Here is an 18,275-nt window from a genome sequence, read left to right on the forward strand (position 1 = left end):
AGGCCAATGCCACCTTTTATCATACATACACCATTTCTTAGGAACACCTGAATGCTTTGTGTGTGTGCATGTGTTTCTTTTTTTGTGTGTGTCTCTGCTTTTTTTGTTTGTGTGTGTCCTTTTTCTGAGAAAGGTTAGCTCAAGTTAGTTATCTGCTGCTTTTCTGTGTGTCCATTGCTGAAAGGAAATTGGGTATAACATACCATACCATAGGATCATCATCATATCTGTGAGGACAAGCAGCAAATCCTGGAATCTTTTGCTGACTTGTGTTTCCCATAAGCTGTAATCTGATGCAAACTGTTTGTGCTGTACTTGGCTTCGTGCAGCACATTATAAAAAATCTGTTTCTGTTTCTACATTGCTTGCCATGTACCTGAAAACATTTAAAAGAAGAATTTAACTGCCTTAATCATACTGTCTGGTTACCATAACACTTCTTTTGTTTCTAAAACCCAGACATGCCCAAACCCTCTGAACTCACTATTTATGTTAAAGCAGCAGCAGCAGTGTATTAACTAGCTGTGTTTACTTACTTTGCCTGCTGACAACTGTTGTCCCGAAAATCTTCTGTCTTCAGTTTATAGCTCCTTCATATAGGTATACTGCCGACATGGCTAATCAATTTGTCTCTGCTTCTATCTACACAGAATTAATTTTCCTTCCTCAAACTATGCTGCTCTGAAAAATGCACAGTTTTGCCATGATGCTGAAGGAAATACAAAACACAGTATTACTGTCAAGTGACACGTGAAAAAGGCAAGACATTAATGGTCTCAGTTTTGGGACACTGGAACACTGTGGGCTACTATTTTGAAGAGTGAAACCCTTGAATAATAACCAGCCTCTGAACTTATTTCCACCACTTCAATGCAGAATGCTGTTAAATTATACCCTTCCTGACAGCACAAGTCAAGAGCTTCAGTTCTGGCAAGCATTGCTGGGACAGGAATATTGCTCAAGCCCTCGAATGGCTACTCGAGGCTGATGGTATTTATTCACCATCCAAGGCTCCCACAGAGCTTAAAGTGAAAATTTTCTATCAGAATAGTTTTGACTGCTTATAGTATCACTAAACCTCTGAGCTACTTAGAATCTGATATCCTGCCTCCAACCTCAAACCTGGTTGCTGTGGGCAGAGTAGGTTACATTGTTGTCAGATCATGGCTGTAGCAGTGCAAACACCACCCAAAAAAGTGATATGGTCTCAATGCCCAGGTGTGCTGAAAAACAAGGAGGGAGGGAAAATAAACTCTTCCTTTCGCCATAGTAGAGAAACGCTCCAGAAAGGAGCCCACAGTTCTGCCAGATTTTTCAAACAGATACTGAAGAACAGAAGGACACAAAATTTGAAATGTGCACAGCCTTCATGTCTTAAGGGCAGCAACCACAAGGAATGATGCCATGTAAGGCCAAGACAAATCAGTCACAATTACATAAAAAAACCGAGACCCACTGACCAGTGTACATTAGGTATATTTTTATTTACAGAGTAGAGATGCCTAATCAATTATAAGGTTAGACACCCAATAATTCAGCTTTTTTTGTGTGTAAAAGTATATAAATATATACATGAAATTCTACGAAGTAAACATTATTAACTGTGATACAGTTAACATTCACTACTACCCTTATGCTAAGAGGCATCTTTTAGAGCTTAAATGCTGATTTCAAGATACCCTCTATAAAATAGCTGTAATTGTACTAGAAGGGCAAAAAATTCTGTGCCATGAACAAGCTTTCAAAATAGACTAGTAAAATGTCTTTGTAATAAAGTTTGTCAGGATAAAAATACTGCTTCATCCCTCCCACTTGCCCACCCTGTAAGAAACAAATACCCCCAAACAGTTGCAGAACTGCAGGAAGTACTATAGGATTACTTTTTTCTTCCCCTTTACTTTTCTTTTTAAATTAAAATATTTTTATTTCAGTATTTTATGACATAATAAGGAAGCTGCAAAAAAAAAAAGCAGCTTTATTAAATATTGTTATACAAAAATCTCACATGTGTATCCACGGGGCTGAGTACAACAGTGGTATTTTATGAGCTATCCCTTTCCCTTAGAACTATATACCTTATTTGGAATGATGGAGAGACTTTATAGAAAAGACACTGGACAGCAACTGGAGAAAGGGATTAGAAAACTACTGGCAGGACAAATAAAATGCTCAAGAGCCTCTCAACCTCCTTGATTCCATATTTTAAATGCACTTCTGCTTCAGTATTTTATTTGTCTCTCTGTTGTTCTTCGTGTTGGAGATGATTCAGGACATAAAGGACAACTTGATAGCAGAAAATGTACTGATCCTGCAAGGAAAAGGAAATTACAGAACACGTGAAAAACGTCTGCACCACCTAAGTGCTCTCACTTGCACTTCACAGTTCCGTAGCACTCGATTTTAATACTAATTACTCTATTAAATAATAAAACCAACAACAACAACAACTCCCAAGGAGAACAAAGAAACCCAAACAACAAAAAACCCAAACAAACAAAAAGGCCACAGTGGAAAAATATGCAACCTCAACTTAAAGCAAATACAGACACTGATCTGCCACTAAAGATATATTTCATATGGGATGTTTATCCTTCTTTCACACCAAAACCACCTAAAGGAGATGAGGCACTTTACAGAAGTGAAATGAAGAGAGCAAGTGAATTTCAAGGTCTTTCATCAATGCCAGCAAATAGAGAACTCAGATGACAGTGCAGCTTCTTACCTTAATCTCAGTGATAGAGGTGTGGGGGCTAATACATGTTTTGGGGTGTGAGGTGGGGATGAGACTGATAGTTTTGTGGTTTGATTTCAGGGGTTTGTTAACTATAACTTCACAATTCCTTCCCATTCAAAGAAAAAGTGCAGATTTTAACAAGACCTTGTGACGACCATCTCTAAAGTTAATTAGCTGTAGATCTAGATTATTCCTAAAAGATTTGAATTTCTGGCTGAATACCTTCCCAAAGGAGATCTCAAGACATCTCTGATAGTATCAATGATTCACAGCAGCTACACTTAGACCTTCTCTTCAGTTTATAATGCAACTTTAAGCCCAAAAAGCTTAGCTGACTTCCTCCAATAAACACATGCTTTTGAAGATGAAAATGCACAATTATCTTTTTAAAACGCAGATCAAAACAATACAGCATGTTAAAAACGGCTTGTGTTTATAAATGTTAAACACATCCTGCTACTCATCTGATTTAATTCCTGTGACACAAATGTTACATTACAGTGCACAAAGACAATTGCTGTGTGCATCGTGAAGTTCTCTAGCACATCAGATGGTTGAGTGGACACCTGGGGAATCCAGACTCACCTCTGTCTGAACCATTCCATGTCTCTGCAGACGCATCGTGCGCACCAGGTCTGAGATGTCAAACTACCAAAACAAACAGCAAGGTAAACATTCAAAAAAAGGCAGACATGCAGAGAAAAGAAACATCCCTAGCATCAAACCAGGGAATAGAATTAGGTAATAATAACAAATAATTCACTGCAGCCTCTGTATGTCAGGTAGACATGTAGTGTCTCTGGGCAATCTGGATGTGGTCCCACATCAGACACTCCCCCCTTCCCTTGTTTTCTTTCTGTACATATGTCCTCTTGCTTACTCTAAGCTAAGTGTGCAGAAAAGAGCCCCTCAGTCCAACCTAACAAAACACTTTTTTTTTCTCAGGTCTATAAAGTTCTAGACATTCAGAGGGTGCTTAGAAACCCAATTGAGCTAAGTGTGATGTAGCTCATCTTCTCCAGAAATTCACCAAAGTTTTGCTACCCCAGGCCACTGAAGGACATAAACAGGGAAGCTAGCACCCTCCTGTGGGTCACCCTAGAAGGCATTTCCCTGGTTGTGCTGGAAAAGTTAATTTGCATACCCCTTCCATCAATTGCCCAAGCCATCATGGCAACACCATTTTTCTCATGCCATATAGCAGAAGTCCACTATGGTAGAAGATGTCCTTGCAGCATACTTCAAGTGGCACCTGGTTGCTGAGGTGACCAGCAGACAGGACACTTAAGATTCCCTGAGCTAACCCAAGAACCACTAGATATTAGAGCTCTCCCCACCTGGGATCACCAAGAAGCAAACACGGTACTGCCAACAGCATGGCACGCTCTTTAAAAGATTGCATGGATCCAGTGGAACACATTTCCTGCAGGTCAGAAGCACCACTGAGCCCATCCCCTGGGATACTCACATCGAGGTCTCTGCTGATCAGCCCCAGAACCACATCTATACAGATGAGGGTGCCCGACCTCCCGATGCCTGCACTGCAGTGCGTGATGATGGGTCCCGACTTGTGGACGTGCCGCATGTAAGAGATGAAGGTGAGCAAATCATCTGGCTGGGAAGGGGTGTCGTGGTCAGGCCAGGCGATGAAGTTCAGGTGGGAAATGTGCCGCACTTCACCTGTCTGAGGTTTAAAAACACCAACAACATGTAGCACGTGGCAGGAATAAAAAGAAAGAAATTGAGTTCCCAAAGAAAAGTCACAGAAAAGAGGGATTTGCCCAGTGAAGATGCTTTGTGACTCAATAAAACAAGAGCTGAACTGGAAGTAGCTAGTAAGTAATTTAAATGTGTAAGGTTTACTGTCCAGACTGAGCTGATCACACAGAGGAGTCAACCAGCCAGACTGAATTATCAGTGGATTTCCTATCCGTGTATGCTTCTGTGGCCAAAGGGAGATAAAATTTAGTGTCTCCTTAGCATAATGAAATCATAACCGGGCCCAAATGCCTTCTCCTATAAAGGTCACAGAGTAGCACAAGCTGCAATGGGGAACAGCTGCCCAGTAATGATCACTGGGCAAAGAGGAGAAGCCCTGGGTTACTTCTCGATGTAGACAAAGCAAGTGAAAGCAGGCAAGTCAGAAGTATAAGGATAAATATGGCAACACTCAGAAAAAACTCTAAGCATGCAGAATTAGATTCACTCACCTGAATCTCTTCGAGCTCCAGCACTCTGATGATAAAGCCCTTCAGCTGCTGAAGTCTCACAAGAGCAAGCCGTAGTCTGTCATTGATCATGGTGGTTTTATTGAGCACATCTGGCCAGTAACGCTGACACTTTATCTTTTCTCCCTCGACCTCCTGAGTCATCATGGCAATCACAGTACAGTTTTGTTCCCAAACCATTTGCCAGAAATCTGCTACAGTAGTAGGAAGAGGTCCTTGGCATGCAATGTAAACGAACTCCTCATTCCCCACGGGCATGTGAATGAAGCTGGCATTGATGTATCCACCTTCAACACCAAGAGGGACTCTGGTGGTGTCATCTGCAAACCCCACACAACAGAAAGACCTCATGTTAGGTGTGCACATCATCTGACCTTCACACAGTACAGATGGTGAGCCTTACACACTCACACACGCACTCATCTCCACAGATGTTTCCACATCTTGCTTTAAAAGAAATAATTCACTTAAATACTTAACTTAGGGTACTAATCAGTACTTTCAATAAAGAAAAAGATGTCTGCAGGAGAAATAGAAATCAGCAGACAGGCAGGATAAGCGATTTGAACTGCAGCAGCTCTGAAAAAGTGAGGTTGAATTTTTCTCAAACAGAACTAACCTCTGTCCATTCTTACTTCTCCTCAACACCTAACAAGTAGAGTTTTATGGCAGGAAATTTACTGACAATAGTACATGTGTCTGTTTTTCCAATTCTGCATGGGTAAAACTGAAAAAACCTTGCCTGGTTCCACATGTATACATCATTTAAGACATGGGACCTGCTGAAACTACTGAAAAGTCTATGACCATCCATCCATACCTACTGCAGCACAGTAGTATATTGTTCACTGATCTTAAACTGCTTTATAAATGCTTGCTTCAGTTTTTTCCTTACTAGGAATTAGGAATCCAATCCATCTGGCCATACAGGTGGTGACAGAATATGAACAGTGAATTCCAAATGAGTTAGGACTTACAAGGAAGTATGTTTTTGTATCTGTTCTTTCTCCTGTTCTCCTTTGCTTGTCCAACCAAACACTGATCCAGAGGTTTTAACTCCTGAAGGTTCTGTAAGGAAGCAATTACATGTGCATTAGGAAAGCACTGAATGGTAATAATATTAAGAGCAGTTATGTTATCAAGTCATTAACAAATAGAATCATTAAAAATCAAATCCTAATGTGGATATGCAAAATAATGCAGGAAGGCATCTTTTACACAGCCAAGAAAATGAAATAAACAAAAAAAAACCCCCAAACCAAACCCCACCTACTAGCCAGTAAATATTTTATCTCATTCTCTCAAAAAAGAGATCATGTAGCATGGCTGACTTAAGACTTTAGAAAGACTGGTTTCACGTTCAGCAGCTGGATTTCACAGCCTTTGTCTATGGCTGTTTACCTCATATTCACTTGGTAACTTACCAGAAGCAAGATTGATGTGAAAACACTTATGAATTGAATTCAAACTGATCTCATCTCTCAGCAGCTTGTGGGGGAAGGGAGAGAAATCTTTGGTGTTAAGTCTTTTCATCTCTTTTGAGCTTCCAATTAAAGAGCTGTGGTATTCAAGGCAGTAATGATGCAGCCATTCTATTTTTGTTTCATACTAGGAAAAAGGACTTTAAAGGACAGATAGTTACTCACTTCAATCTCTTTAGAAGGGACTCCCTGTTCCAGCAATCCACGCAACATTCTGATCACTGACTTCAACTTGGCTCCTGAATATTTGCCTCCAGGGAGCACATTCACAGTAGGGAGTGCAGAGATCTCTTCATTTGTCACTAGGGGGAAATCTAGCAGAAGATACAAATATAAATAAATAGCTAAAACCAGGGAAACAAGCTGTAGCTCACAGCCGGATTTGCATGTTGCTGTTCACCACTGTACTACCTGTTTTCTCTTGAATGCCCCCATACACCAGAGAGAACACACAGCTGTATTCTCAGTTTGACAGGCAAAACCAAATTAACTAGCAAAACCAGTAAGACACAAAATCGGCTCTGATGAATCCAGGAACCGAACAGAGTATTTTCCAGAACTTCCAATTTCCAAATACATTGAAACGAACTTTAAGTACATTTTAAATGTAAGTTCTTCACACAAGAACCTACAAAGATGGATGCATGCACACACATATGAATTCAGAACTCTCCACATTACAGCCTGTGACTTGTTTTCAGCACTAATACTCAACATGTATATAACACATCTTACAATTTTCACTTGGAAAGGCATTTTTTTGCCAATACAGCTTACCTCCCATCAGGCCTTCAGTGCTTCTCTGAAGCCCAACAAAATTAATAAACCAAGAATCTGTCTGGCATTGCAATTAGAAATGTCTTAAATCTACTTAGTCTGAAATACCACATGGATTATCCTTTTTTCTTTTAATGAACGCAAAGGACCGCTGTATATGAACTTCAGGAACTGGCATTTCTAATGCTATTCCAAAAAAGTGAAGATTAGATTCTGCCAAACACATCAAACTGCAGAGAGTTCCACTCTGCCACATCGAGCAGCACTGGAAGAATGACAGTCAAGATGGAAGTATTGCCTAATCTGAGCATGGAGTAGCTGGTATGTGAAGCACATGATGTAACAATAAATATATAAGTTTGATTGTGATTAGATTGATACAGCTTTTGTCAGATAGATACTAAGGAAGGAAATATTCAGCTGGTCCCAGCACCTGTACAACTACAGACACAACACTGCCAATACTTGTTCCTACTAACTCTCACACACCTGTCACACAAAGCTGTAGAGATCCTTTCCAGTGCATTGCTGAGCTGTTAGAATCCCCACTATACCTGTCGTGACACCCTCAAAACATATCCAGGACGTCTTAAAATTCATTTCTGTCTATTTAATGTGACCCTGAAGTTTTCCACTGATTATGTTAAATGTCCTTGCCTTTATTCACACGTTCCTGGCTGACTGATTCAATCGGCAGCTCATCGCTTCCCCACGTGATTTCATCCTCATCTGCCTGGCTCAAGGAAGGCTGTGGAGGAGATCTACAAGAGGACAAGGTATGGAGGTAAGAAAGAACACCTAGAACCAACACATTTGCAATCCAGTTAAAAAAAAAAACAAACCCCACTAGAAAGTAATTTATAGCTACAATTATTTCTGGACTGGACCCCTACCAGTGATCTCAAAAACCTAACTTTTCTTTCCCCTTTTTCTCTTCTACATCCCCAGAGGGGATCTGAAAAAGGTAACAGTGGAAAAAGAGCCAGGAATATACAAATCTAGTAATAACTACCACTGCAATTACTTTTCAGAGGCTAAGCAATTAAATAGCATCCAATAAGAGATTGGTACCACTCATACAATTCACTACACTTGAGTATCTACTTTCAATTGCAAGTTTTCTAGCTTTGTTGAAGATAGTGATGAATGTATTAAGTACTTTAGGTCATAATGTCATTGCCTGTGCCAAGTCTCAACCCCAAACTTCCCACAAGCTTAAAAGCATAAAAGCATATGCACTTTCACTGAAATTTCTCTTAGACCAAAATTATTTCACAAAGAAAAACAATATCGGGAATTTCTGAAGTTCAGAGTGGCTCAAAGGGACAGCTAATAACTCGGCCAGGCATATGCTTCATGCTTCATGGAAAAAACAGAAAGCCCCAGGCACCCAAATGGGAGCTGATGGAGCATAGCAGCTCTACATTTGAGTTGCAGTGCTTTAAAACCAGAAGATGTAACACTAATAAAGCTTGTATAGATTTGAACTGAAGACAGCACTGTTTGAATATTTTCCTCACATCTAAGTACCAAGTTGTTAGCACAATGCAAATTATGTTCTTTGGAGACATCTGAACACAGTCCAGTAACCACTTATGAAAGGAACAAATAAAAGCAGGGCATAGTAAACCACATAAAGCTGACTAGTATTCAGGCAAATGACAAACTTTTAAGTAAGGAATAGACCAAGAGAAAATTCAACAAGACATTGTACAGATATTTTATTGGGTTTGTTTTGGGAGTGGTTTCTTGCTTTTTTTATTGTTGTTTTTCTCTCATAACAATATACTACACATCAGACTTCCAGACATCACAGGTTTGCTGTCAAGCAACAATAGGAAAGAAATCTTACCTTTCTGGCACAGCTTTTACTCCACAATAGTCTTCACAACCATTTACATGTGTTGGCTAGAAGTATTTCAAAACACATTAAAGGACATAGTTACAACATTCACATACTGCAAATTTTAAACAATTAACAATTACAGGGACTACTTCTGAAGGGTACTAAGTTCAAAGCAGCACACAATGAAAGACTTTCCTCTTTTAGACATCTCATTAACCCAAAATAACAGAGGACGAGAACACTGAGCACTTGGACAGATACTCTACTGTAACAAGGCCAAAAAGCTATATTAAAATCATTCCTGACTCACAGCAGCAATAGAGTCATCTAAGTTTTCCCCAGTTGGCTTTTTTTGTTTCTAATACCTAGAAACCCTTTACAAGGTAAGCTTGATAAGTGAAAACTTCTGCCTTCTGTCAAGCCACAGTTCCTGTACTGTGGATATGTAGCATAACAGGGCTCTACCTCTAAATGACACACTCCTATTCACACCTTCCTCAACAGACAATGAAGACTCAGCACAGAGGAAGGCATTTCTACCCTTCTTCAAAGAAAAACTCTACAAAATCATTTATACTTTTTAGGCCAGCTTGCTTTTCCACTGCCATTCTCGGACAATTTTACTCCTGGCTCTCCCTGGAGCACATTGACACAGAGCCAGATTCCTGATTTGATTTTCAGCTCTACTAACTGGACAGAAAGCTGGAAGAGCCAGGTTGTGCTGGATAGAGAGTTATGCTGATTTGAAACAAGAGACAAAACCTAGGCATCCAGTGACTGATGTAAAACAAGACACATGATAATGTAGAGTAAACCACATATAGATGTTATTCAAGCTAATGAACTTATCCTAGCAAAAAGCAGCAGCAGAAGAAATTTCAAATACACATTTTGGACAGTAAAGCCTACACAGCATTCATTTTCACTGTGACTGCTCCCCTTCTCTGAGCAGGAATCACTGAAATCTTTCACATTAAAAAGCTGAAGTAGCATTAACAAGGTAGTTTATTACCACCCTTTTTGAAAAGAAAGCTGATGGACTTTATGTAACAGTGTAAAATAACTGTATGTTTTGTTCTCTTATATAGCTAATTTATGACAATCACATGCTATTTAAAAGTAAATATTCATACATCATTTAAAGCTACAGTGATGTTCTCATTTAAAAGACACGTATTGTTATTTCCACTAGTTCTATGTCAATAAGGAAAATAACAAATTGAAAGAGCATCTGCCAGCTTCTTGCCATCCTACCTCTGAAAAATCTTCAGGTAAAGATGACCCATCACAGTCTGTGTCCTCAGACTTATCTTCTGTCACCTTTCCATTCATCTCTACTGAACAGGAAAACCAGGAGATACAGCATAAACACACCAGAAAATGCCCAGGAGCCACCCTCTCACAGACACGAATCCTGTCCCACTTGTCTGGCACTAGACAGGGAATACAGGTGCCAGAATAACCAAGAGATATTTCTTAAGGCCCTTTGCTACTGGCGTGTTGGAAAAGAACTCTTACTGTATAGGATAATCAGACTTTAGGTTTCTTTATTTTGTAATTGGAACAGCTGCCATGATATGAGGTTGTTTGCACAGAATATCTGTGTCACAGCATAACTGATGGACAGGCTGCAGCTACTAAGTTATCATATTCCCCATGCCAGAAGTTTTTCTGCAATTCAGTTACATTTAGACCAGCAGTAGGTCCAAACCAGGATTCTGCTCACTCTTTAGATTAACAAAATGTAATTAGGACATGCCAGATAAAATCTGACTTGCATCTGTCTGCTATGGAAACACCCTGCTGCCACACCTTACGGATTCAATTCATCTTGAGCTGCAAAACACAGCCTACAAGATATTGGAAGTACTGGAGCTCCAATGATATTCCTCAGCTGAGATCCTGGCACAGCCAGAACCTCAGTCATCCCTGACTTCTAATGCAATGACCAATGACAAGAACCCAATGACCTTGAAGTCATGACCTGAAATAATTATAATTTTGGAAGGTGTATCTTGAGTTTTAGAAGGAATCTCTACAGAAGGAGCAAGCACCTTGCTTGAATTTTTGGAGCATGCATACATAGTGTGACACCACAAAGGAACTACAAATCCTACTCCTCACTACATCTCAGTCAGGAGCCAAGAAGACAGAATGAAGGAAAAGAAAGATGTACAGTCAGAAGTAGGTACTGACAAAAAGCCAGTCTTTCTAAAAGAGACAAAGCAGGTTGGCAAATTGTTTGGTTTTGAGAGATCTCAACACATTTCCAGGTTGTGCAATCTGAAATCAATGAAATGCTGAAATGCTTCAGCATGCCAACATGACTGCAGCTGCAGGACCAGGTACCTAAACAATATGAATTTCACTCAAGAGACAACTCTAATAGGAATAATTTTCCCAGATTACTTAAACCAAAATCCAGACTGATCAAACCAGAACCTCACTTTTTACATTGCATCTCAAATTCATGGTAATTGGCAACTATTTGTCTGTGTTCAACTTGGGAAACTTCCAGTCCAGACATCAAATCAATGTCAACTCTCCCTGTTAACAAATCAACTGCTTACTTGGCACCTTGTTTCAAAGTGTTTTGCTGTTAATGATGTTCTTTTTCAATGGCTCACGTTACCTGGCAGGTGATTTTCTGACACAGCCTTCTTGAGATGCAGAAGACTCTGAGCCCCTGAAGTCGCATTAACCCGATTTAAGAGGTTCTGGGCTTCCTCATCTACAACATCCAACAGATACTGGACAACTTCATTGTGGTCATCCTCATCATAATACTCATCATCTGGAACCTCTGTTCCTGAAGACAAATAGTACAAAATGATAAGTTTTCCCAGTATAGGATGGTTTGGGAGAACTAAATTAAAGGGGCAGACCCATGGCATTATTTCTAGCTGTTACCGTGGCTGGCCTTCATTTCTCTCTAACACAAAATCCAATTTCTATAAATCTACTTTCAACATCAACTAACTCCTCTAAAGCAAAGCACAAGACTTGGAAATGATCTTCTAAAACTGACTGCCAGCCTAACATTTACTTATTTCAGCATAGTCAACAATACCATGATTCCCTTGGACTGGTACAATACAGACAGAATAATGCTCTTCCCATCTCACCTCCTCTTACCTGATTTGTCAACGTGTTTAGAAAAATCTGATATCTCATTGGCAAGTCCAAGGGAAGGTGCATCTGCTGCTCCTGAGAGGTTCATTAGTGCTTTCGTGTGATGGATATTGTTTTCTGTATTTCCCTGAGAAGGTCCTAGGATGCCATTGCCATTGACCTGAGAAAGCAAAGAACAGTGCCCATTAACTCTTCAAGAGCCCGGCAATTTGCTGAAGCAGTAAACAACTGCTAAAAAGTTCTCCTCAGCAACAAATAAAAACCTCTATTCATACCATATTCTCATCTGAGATACCTGGGTGATGGGTGGGAAGTTTCATATGACAAGAACAAATAAAAAAAATTTAAAGCAACTAAGAAAAAAACCCACATGATGACAAATCAGCAGCTTCTACAAGAGAATACATAGTAAAATTTAACATTATTATAACCCCTGTAAAATGTATGCAAGCTTCAGTACTTTTGGTCTCACAACACAGCATTTCTCAGAAAAAACTAAGGGAAAAAAGAAAGAAAACCACCTAGCAAATATAATATGCAAGCATCTGCAGAAACTGGGGGCTGAATGGAGAATTTTGGATGATAGCCTTGCATCCTTCTCATAAGACAATTTGTCTTTCAACAAAACCGTGCCAAAGAAAGAGCAGATCAATTAAAAAAACTTGCATATTTATTATGATCACTGCTTAATCATGTCAATTGACAATAGTGGGTTTACATCCTTTGATCAACAGATTGTTTCACTCATTTATTTAGTTTTAAAATTGTTTGAAGTAGATTCTTTTCTCTGGTTAATGGTAACAGGCACAAGACAGGAGCATTTACCTTGGGCCCATAAGCATCAGTTGTCTTTTCCATTTTATCACAGGGATCACCACAGGAACAGCCTAAACAAAAATGGGGAGAAAACAACAATCTCACAGCAACTTTTTCCCACAAACTAAATTTGCCTCCATAGATCATTTTTATAAAAGAAGCAGGGTATTTAATACCATGTTATGACAGGAATAGCATTTCTGCCTGGTTTCTGTGCGTTGCCAAACTTATATCTGAATGCCTACACTTCATATAATGGCTTTTTGAATGTTCTATTTGATAGGATCAGAAAGCATTAATGCCAATAAAAGTAACCACCTCAAAGCAAAGAGAAACGTTGATAAGTAGTTTAACCACTTACAGTGGAAACATGCACCTTTGGGAACAGGGTTGATTCCCTTTTCCCCAAAATGTACAAGATACAACCCCACAAACACCTGTCACTGACTACTTTTTTCTTTTTTTTTTAAACACTATCTGACATCTGGGTCCTTGTTCAAGGGGACCCTTTAGCTCTCTCTGTATTAGAGAGCATTTCTAAACTAGATGAGAAATGGCATCATAAAGACACTACTGCTGAATATTGCTCATGGAGCTTTTAGAAGAAAGATCAAGCAAACTCCTGTTTGAGCTGGTCACAGTAAGTTGGATTAGGATAGTATCTTAAGGCCCATATCAGTTCCTTTATTTTTACAAACAGGTGCATTTCACTTGCAATGAGTAAGCATGCAAAACTTACCATTAGCTTTCAGTGGCCACGGATTTGAGTTCTCAGGGCTTTTGGATTTTGGGAACACTGCATGGCCATCTCTGTGAAAAGAAATATTTACATAAATATTTATTAAGGAAAATAAGTAAATTACGATAATCATCAGATATTAAAGCAAACAGCACTATTGGTAAAACTGCTAATCATTCCCAGCCAGCTTGGTGTCATCTGTGACCTGAGTGAGGACACATTCAACCCACTCTTCCAAATCATCAGTAAAGAAATGAAACAGGGCTGGCCCCAGTACTGAGCTTTGGGGAACCTCACTAGCACCATTCACCACCACTCTCTCACTCCAGCCAGTTCTTAACCCAGTGAAGAGAACACCTGTCCAAGCCATGGGCTGCCAGCTTCTCCAGGAGAATGCTGTGGGAGACAGTATCAAAGGCTTCACTCAGTCCAGGTATAAACATCCACAGCCACCAGATGGGGAACCCAGTCATGAAAGCACATCAGGTGGGTCAGGCAGGACCTGCCTTTCCTGAACCCCTGCTGGCTGGGCCTGATCCCCTTGCTCTGTACCTGCTGTGTGACTACACTCAAGATAATCTGTTCTGTAACCTTCCCTAGCACTGAGGTCAGGCTGACAGGCCTGTAGTTCCCTGGATCCTCCTTCCAGCCCTTCCTGCAGATGGGTGTCACACTGCAGCCACCTGGGACCTTCCCAGTGAGCCAGGACTGGTGATAAACGATGGAGAGTGGCTTGGGGAGCTCTCCCACCAGCTCCCTCCATACCCTTGGATGAATCCCATCCAGCCCCACAGACCTGTGAGTGTCCAAGTGCCACAGCAGGTCTCTGACTAATCCCTCCTGGATTGCAGGGGATCTATTTGAACACCTGTAGTTCATAGCTGGACACAGCCATGTGTTCCCAAAAAGCACAAAGCACAGCAAGTACCACATTACCCTTGTGCTCCACTGCAGCACAAAAACTGTGAATTTACAGACCCTTTCTGTGGAGTCAGTCCTCAGTAACATTTGGTGAATTTCCTGTCATACCAGGAACAGGTTTTACTCATATACTCATACACATGAAATCATGCAAGAAAAACAAAAAGTACAGGGAAGCATTTGCTGCCAGAACATACCTGGTTGCTTTGAGCACCACTGTTGGAAGGTATGTTTCCAGCATTCTTTTGGCTTCTTTCAGAGTCATTCCTTGTGTGCTTACTCCATTAATGTAATGGATAATATCTAATACATGGAGACTCTCCTCTCTGGCAGCAACCGATTTGGGGAGAATGTCACTAATATACACAACTTGATAAAGGCTGTCATGGCCTCCTGATAATGACAAACCTTCACAGGGAAAGAAGGGGGAAAAAAATAAAAATCAAGCTTTCCTTGTAACTGAAGGGGAAGATTTTTCTTTAGGGCAAAAAAGCAGATTAATTCCGTGTTACCTAGCTCCTCCTTATGGCACATTAGTGTAATATCAGGCAGCAAATGAGGCAACACTGGCATCTTTGGTAACTCCAGAACACGCCCCAGCACTAATCTGACAGTCCTTGGCGCAGCACGGAGAAAGCTGACTGCATCAGTATGGCTCATGTTAGTGACATCGATGTCATTAACCTGCAACAACAAAAGCAACACAGGCGTCCTCGTTAGGTCCCAAGAAGGACAGCACTACTGAGGAAGCATTTACTGCTGTTCCTCAAGCACTATCAAATCATGCCTCTCAGGAGGTGCATGCCTTTGTCCTGTAACCACATTTGACTTGGCCCACAATGCAGTTCACTTTATTTTTTTAGACTCAAAGTTGTCCTTTTTGTGCAATCCCTGTATCCGAAAACATGAATTCCCTTACTTTTATCAGTCGGTCTCCAGGCCGTAGTCTCCCATCGCTCTTGGCAGGATCCTGAACGATGTCATGAATGTAGCAGCCAACATTATCATTACCTTTGGTCACTGTAAAACCCAGACTGCCCTTTTCTGACTTCGTCAGAGTCACTCGGAGCTCCACTTCCTAGGAGGACAAAACAGCACTTTACAACACGGGCAGTCAGAAGCAATATGAACATTTTACTGAATTTAAGACAGCTGGAAGCAGACAACTGATTTACCAATTTATTTAAGTGGGACACAAGCCTGGACCAAGACATGTTTCTTATCAGGCTCAGCTTAGCTGCTCCAAATAAGCATCTCTGATGAGTTCAGACAGAACCAAAAAATGTTTTGCATGGAAATAACATGTCTAATAATAATAAAATAATAAAAAAATAATAAAAGTCTATGAATAAACAAAATTTTGAAGGCACATATCAAAACTGACACCTTATTTTACCCTTATCTAGCTGCCATATATAAGAAAGCCTCTGTATTTTTAAATATCTCAATGTATCCATAATTATTCAGAACAAAATAAGTGAACATAGTTTCCTAAAGTGAGACACAATACCACAGAGCTTATCTTGAAACTGAACACATGCATGTGTTTTGCCCATTTTAATTTGCATTAATTTTGATTTGAAAGATATGGATCTGCCTCATTTGCATAAAAAAAATCACAGAGCACCAGGAAGGATGAAAAAAAACTTCTGAAGAAGGGACTAAGAAAAATACAGTTTCTTGTCAAAATGGAGTATTGGCTAGAACAGCTTTATAACCTGGAAGACCCTCCCAACTGGGACTACCAAGATTCAATCTCATTTTTTTTCAATCTTTGAACAGGTTATCTGAGGATATGGAAGTCCCTTCTGATACACAAGACATTTCTGTGGTGGCAAGAAGCTTTCACAGAAGAGCCTCAAAAAGAGGCTCCATCTTGCAGCAGAGCAGAAAATCTTTGGGATTCATAGTTATAAATGCAGCAAAGAACAGGGTCTTCTGATGCCCTTCATGCCTCAATTTATTCTCTGACCTCTGAACAACCCCCTAAAACTAAAAGATAGAAGCAAGATATCTGCCATTTAAGGTTCCTCTGCGTACATGGTTTAGAGGTAGTTAAATATTTATAATACCAAGGTTTCCAGGATGAAATGACCCATGAAATGGACATATACACATCCACCTATGTACACATGGATGCCTTCACATTCACAGATGGAAATGCATCAATTCTTCAAGAGTCCACACCGAAATTGCCTGCAGACATTGGTATGAGCAGCTGCAATTAACTGATTACAAATGGCACTTGTATGTACCATTTACAAGGCACACACCCAGATTAGTGCAAGTATAACCTACAACTATCCCATTTGTAAATCACTGTGCCTAACTTCTATCCAGTCACTCCCAAAATCATGGCTAAAACAACCACAGCAGGACATTTATGCTCCTGAAAGACAGAAACAGTGTATTACTGGCTCGTATTCTTCAGCATTTTTTTCCAGCTGGGTGAGTAATGAATCTATTTCTCCCAGTTGTGAAGTCAGCTCAGAGACAGGAGTAGCATAACAGTCATTTATTAAAATGGACGTGGTAACATCAGGTACAGTTCTACAGGTTGGGATCACTGGCAAATCCAAAGGCAGATCACTACAGATAAAGCAGAAAACAAAGAAAAACAGGGATAAGTGCAATGTGTCTGTCACTCATAAATTAATATATGAGCCAAGACTGACTTTATGCAGATCTAAAAAGCAAACAAAAAAAAGTATTTCTATGAATAGGTCCAATAAACTACTCTCTTCAACATTTCTGCAGTATGATGAGGATCATTATCAGCAGCATACCTGTCCTCAAGCTCTGCCTTGCCGGGAGCCTCTTGATCAGGATACAGGATGGTGCGAACAGCATCCTTCTGACCAGGGTGTGCCTCATACTGACTCTGTGCTTGTGCCTCAGCTTCCCCTGAGCTCTGGTACAGTGCAGAACTCCAGCCAAGGCCCACCTGCGCTGCTGAGTCCATCACCTCCTCATCACCACTTCTGCTGCTGTCACTGTAGCTGTCTCTTCTGGAGGGAGACTTCAGCCTTTTCTTGCTCAGATCAGTAGTTTCATTTTCATCTGAGCTGTCACCTTGTTCTCCATTTGATGGACCAGAGACTTCTCTGCTGACCTCTGGAAAAACTTGCTGGGGTGAATGGATGGGAGTCTGCAAGAGAAAAAGCATTTAATTCATCATAATCAAGTTCTGATGACAAAAGAAAGTTTCGAAGACTGCATAAAATTACCAAAATCAAGGAGTCAGTGGCCACTGACTGAACTGTGTAAACATATCATAGCACAGTTTCAAAACGTTCAATGCAACTTGGGCAAGACAAAGTGTGCAAAACTTTCAAACATATGCTGCTAATAACCTTTAAAGTCATCTAAGGAAAACAAAAATACTTTTGCCTTTAGCTTCACAAAACCTACTGACAGATGCTTTTAAGCTACGCCCAGCAGTCTTCTATACAATCCCTTCTAACCAGAAGCTGAGGCTCAGAGAGCTCCTGAAGTCAAATCGATCTCACAGGAGGCAAACAGAGAAGCTCTCAACCAAAAAGCAACAATAACAGACTACAAAAACTAAGATATTTTACACCAAATGGCGACTGTTAACCAA

The 18,275-nt window shown here is 40.3% G+C and overlaps 1 protein-coding gene across 4 annotated transcripts in view; it reads right to left on the reverse strand.

Annotated features, from left to right (window-relative positions):
* Positions 1–1,456: 1,456 nt before the first annotated feature.
* The window catches only part of PTPN13 (protein tyrosine phosphatase, non-receptor type 13), an 87,133-nt gene continuing 70,314 nt past the window's right edge, over positions 1,457–18,275 (reverse strand). For 3 of the 4 annotated variants that reach the window (XM_017744184.1, XM_017744183.1, XM_017744180.1), the window contains 18 exons: positions 17,461–17,822; positions 17,089–17,263; positions 15,594–15,752; positions 15,187–15,358; positions 14,872–15,082; positions 13,754–13,824; positions 13,024–13,085; positions 12,202–12,358; positions 11,699–11,875; positions 10,321–10,403; positions 9,073–9,128; positions 7,878–7,981; positions 6,609–6,757; positions 5,940–6,030; positions 4,945–5,282; positions 4,203–4,418; positions 3,320–3,382; positions 1,457–2,308 (listed from right to left, as the gene is read on the reverse strand). In XM_017744184.1, the coding sequence (XP_017599673.1) occupies positions 2,228–2,308; positions 3,320–3,382; positions 4,203–4,418; positions 4,945–5,282; positions 5,940–6,030; positions 6,609–6,757; positions 7,878–7,981; positions 9,073–9,128; positions 10,321–10,403; positions 11,699–11,875; positions 12,202–12,358; positions 13,024–13,085; positions 13,754–13,824; positions 14,872–15,082; positions 15,187–15,358; positions 15,594–15,752; positions 17,089–17,263; positions 17,461–17,822 (2,727 nt within the window). In that variant the 3' untranslated portion in view covers positions 1,457–2,227. The remainder of the gene's footprint in view (positions 2,309–3,319; positions 3,383–4,202; positions 4,419–4,944; positions 5,283–5,939; positions 6,031–6,608; positions 6,758–7,877; positions 7,982–9,072; positions 9,129–10,320; positions 10,404–11,698; positions 11,876–12,201; positions 12,359–13,023; positions 13,086–13,753; positions 13,825–14,871; positions 15,083–15,186; positions 15,359–15,593; positions 15,753–17,088; positions 17,264–17,460; positions 17,823–18,275) is intronic. The other variant, XM_017744181.1, reaches the window with a different exon arrangement.

This window comes from Corvus brachyrhynchos, unplaced genomic scaffold (assembly GCF_000691975.1).
Source record: "Corvus brachyrhynchos isolate BGI_N302 unplaced genomic scaffold, ASM69197v1 scaffold229, whole genome shotgun sequence".
In the NCBI taxonomy this organism is placed as follows: domain Eukaryota; kingdom Metazoa; phylum Chordata; class Aves; order Passeriformes; family Corvidae; genus Corvus; species Corvus brachyrhynchos.